The following is a 4,045-nucleotide window of genomic DNA, read 5'->3' as shown; positions in this document are numbered from 1 at the left end:
GTTTGGTGATTGAAGAAGGGAAATGCAAAGTCAAGTATATAAATTTAAGTGCACGAAGGATTAGGAAGTTTTAGGTTTTGGTTTTTTAATTTGTATTCTGAATTTCTGGGTTATGTGGATGTAATTGTGGTGGTGGGAGTGAGGAGGAAGGTGAAAGAGGAAAACGATGAGGATGAGGAAGGGGATGAAGAAGGTAGATGAGTGTGGGGAAAAAATTGGGTTAAAGGTTGTGGTCTAGAAAAATTCTGGGTAGAGGATGAAGGAGGTTGGTGAAGAAGGTAGGGAAATGTGGTAGTGGGGGAGGGATTGGCTGGAAATATGATTTAAAAAATTTACAAAGACATAACATCCATATAACCTCCAAGATCAATTATATATTCGTGGAATTCCTCATTATCAATCACAGCTGAAATCATGGAGAATCCAAGTTCCCCTATGCTGGAAGTTCAACCTCCTCTCGCTAGGAGTTGAACGCAAGCCGCGTTGTTTGACCGCCAAATTGGTTTCTTCGAAGATTTTTGAGAGCGTGCGAAATAGACTTTCGATGAGAAATAAGTGATATATGTTGTGATGTGGCTAGAAGAAAAAGATGGAGAAAAAGGGTGTCGCAAAATATATGTAATGTATAGTGAGTGATACACATAGGTGTAATGTAAGTGAGAAATATATAGCTCCGAGCTTTAGAGGTGTTTGGATTGGATGCTTAAGGGCATGTTTATTTGCAATTTTCAAAACAATTTACAGTTTTTTAAAATGGAAAACTTGTTTGATACGACATGTTTTCAAAAACATGAAAACAGTTCTCAATTTCAACTTTTTAAACTAAAAAAACCAAAACAGTTAAAAGGTATTTTCAGTTTATGTTTTTAGTTTTTAGATATCAGTTTTTTAAATGTTGGAAAACATATCATTCAAACTATTTTTTACTAAAATCTTTTTTTAAAAAATTGTTTCTGAAAACTGAAAAATTAAAACTGCAATCAAACATGCCTTTAATTACACCCCTGCTCACCACCTACCACTGAAAGCCTTAAGTGTTCGCACATTCTCTCTTAATTTCTCTGATCATGTGATGAACATTATTTCAACCTTTTTTTTGGGTAAGCGAATGATTTAATATAGAACATTATTTCAACTGATAAATTGTATTTTATTTAAAAACTCCTGTGGCTCCTCCGAAAGGTAAAATTTCAACTGGATCCGTACCTACTTTACCCATACTCCTAGTTTTGCACTACTATCTCACTAACGTTAAACTAAAAGACTATTGCAAGTTGTGAGCAAAAAAGAAACACAAATTAAGAATCTTGCAAGAGTGTTGAATGTGGAATAATTCTGATTCCCTGCAGTCCTGCACCATATTTAATTATTTTAATCACATTCAGTCTTCGAGTATGAGTATATATAGAGTGGGCTTGCACCGTCATTGTCACCACAAGATTTAGGGGTTGAGTTTGGAAGAAAGTTAAGGGCTCTTCCCTGCACCTAATTCTTGTGTGTGTGTGGTGGTAGCTAGACTAAAGTCAAAAAGAGTGAGATATCATGGCCCTCAGTCACAATACTTTGGCTTTTACCTTCGGCATGCTGGGTATGCTCGCTAGCAACATATATAATTAATCACTACTGTTCTCTTTCACCTGCGCATGAATGCTATGAGATTTTTCTTATTCTAGCTAGTCCTGCAGGCTGGGCGATGCAAATATGCTGGCTTGTTTCACATCTATTTTTAGCATGTTTTCAAATCACTCTAAATGTTTTCCAATTAATGTTTAAGTGAATGTTTAGAATTCAATTCATCATTTAGGACCTGACTCATCTAAAGTGATCAGATTCACTTTAAAAAATAAAGACACACGTATATAATTTGGAAGAAGCTGCATGCATCCTAAGCAAATCTCTTTCCGTTTATTCCTTCTTTTGTATATAATTCTAATTTTATGACATCCCTACTTTTCATGTATAACTCAAGCATTAAAAGTTATATATATATAATATTTCTAACCACTTATATTTTTTTTATTAAGCAATGGAATTACTAATATCTCCTTTAATTTTGTGGACGGACGCACAGGTAATGTCATTTCATTCATGGTATTCCTGGCTCCAATGTAAGTATTTATATCTATATCGTTAGTTCGTTACTTGTTGCACTCAATTATTAACGATGCTTAATTATATATCTTGGTTCAAAAAAAATTTATATATCTTGGTTGAATCATGAATGTTGCGTACTTGCATGTGCAGAACAACATTTTACCGAATATACAAGAAGAAATCTACAGAGGGATTTCAATCACTGCCTTACCTAGTGGCATTGTTCAGTTCCATGCTTTGGTTGTACTATGCTATGGTAAAAAAAGATGCTTTTCTCCTGATTACCATTAACTCATTCGGTTGTGTCATAGAGATCATCTACATCATCTTGTACATGATCTATGCGCCCAGGGATGCTAGGGTATGTAATTAACTTAGTTGATGTGAAATTAATTTATTTAAATGTACGTACACTTTAATCTAATCTAATCTAGCTAGCTAGCTAGCTAATTACTAATATAAAGTTTGTTTGTGGTTGATTAATTGTAGAACTTAACTTTGAAGCTGTTTACGGCAATGAACGTGGGGTCGTTTGCTCTGATCCTCTTAGTGACACACTTTGCTGTGCACGGGCCACTTCGTGTTCAAGTCCTTGGATGGATCTGTGTTTCTATTGCGGTCAGTGTGTTTGCAGCGCCGCTAAGCATTGTGGCACAAGTTGTTCGAACAAAGAGCGTAGAGTTCATGCCCTTCAACCTGTCATTTACATTGACATTGAGCGCCACAATGTGGTTTGGTTATGGTCTCTTTCTGAAGGACATATGCATTGCTCTCCCAAATATATTGGGGTTTGGACTCGGGTTAATTCAGATGGTGCTCTATGCCATTTATAGAAATGGAAATGAAAAGGGAAAGAAGCCTGCAGCAGCACTCAAAAGCGTTGTTATAGAGATCCCGACATCAAATGTGATCGGAGAAGAAGTGGGAGAAGAGAAGGAGAAAACAGAGGAACCACCTGTTAATGCCTGCGCTGCCTAACTAGCTAATTGCGCCGTCTATGTTATTGTTTTATGTCCCACGTACGACTATCTGCGTTTGTTTCCACCATTGTTAATTAGGTTACTTTAATTTGCTAGGCTAGTGCGCTAGTGATTCTATCTTTAAATTTCCACCGTACGTTGAATTTAATTTGCATTGTATATCTCGCAATCTATGACCATTAATGATGCATGCTTCACTCTTTTTATTAATTCTCATTTTACTACATGCTCTATATATTCTCCTCGTAAAGATAAATCAATGGACCAACTCTATATATCATCATAAAGTCCTGTGTTAGCCAACTTTAAGATGATAGGCCACAATACTCATGTCATGGGTACATATAGTACACCCGGTTTCTAAAACAAATAAGAGAAAAACTAAAAAATATGGATTATATAATTTGAACATGCATTAAAAAAAAGAGAGGAAAAAACACATGCATGAGTAATAAAGAAGATGTATCAGTGGGTTAAAAATTTAAACTTGAATTCACGAATTGGTGCATCAATATCAATATTTTCAAGTAAAAGTGGCTCAAAAGTCAGTAATATTTAATTACTTATTACTCCATAGGTTCTTTTTTTTTTTTTGAAAATGACCGCTCCATAGGTTCTTGAATTCACGAATTGTTACCAAATTAATTGAATGTATATGTTTTTTTTTTAAGAAATTAATTGAAGTTGGTGGTGCATTTATTATTTTTTAGAACATTACCCTTATTTTTTTATGTTTATTCTCTATTTCCACTATGTCTTTTGAGTGCTGCTGCAGGCTTCTTTCCCTTTTCATTTCCATTCTTTAGACTATGTCTTTGAGTTTGTATTTGTTTTAATTTCTCTCCTCTTTTTTGTATTTGGGGGCATAACACCATTTGTGCTATTATAACATACATGTTTTGCTTATAAAAAAAACTATGCAACTCATTAATAATGGATATAAATCAAGAGAAGTCAGTTATGATTAATTC

General features: G+C 34.6%; 1 protein-coding gene across 1 annotated transcript; it reads left to right on the top strand.

The window, feature by feature from the left end:
- Positions 1 to 1,431: 1,431 nt before the first annotated feature.
- On the top strand, positions 1,432 to 3,284 carry LOC130732407 (bidirectional sugar transporter N3-like). Its single transcript, XM_057584459.1, has 4 exons — positions 1,432 to 1,588; positions 2,072 to 2,108; positions 2,245 to 2,455; positions 2,584 to 3,284. Exons 1-4 carry the CDS (start codon positions 1,543 to 1,545, stop codon positions 3,070 to 3,072), a joined length of 783 nt encoding a protein of 260 aa, XP_057440442.1. The 5' UTR covers positions 1,432 to 1,542; the 3' UTR covers positions 3,073 to 3,284.
- Positions 3,285 to 4,045: the final 761 nt, after the last annotated feature.

Source organism: Lotus japonicus, chromosome 1 (genome assembly GCF_012489685.1).
Source record: "Lotus japonicus ecotype B-129 chromosome 1, LjGifu_v1.2".
Classification (NCBI taxonomy): Eukaryota; Viridiplantae; Streptophyta; class Magnoliopsida; order Fabales; family Fabaceae; genus Lotus; species Lotus japonicus.
This window is presented reverse-complemented; position numbering and strand designations above follow the sequence as displayed.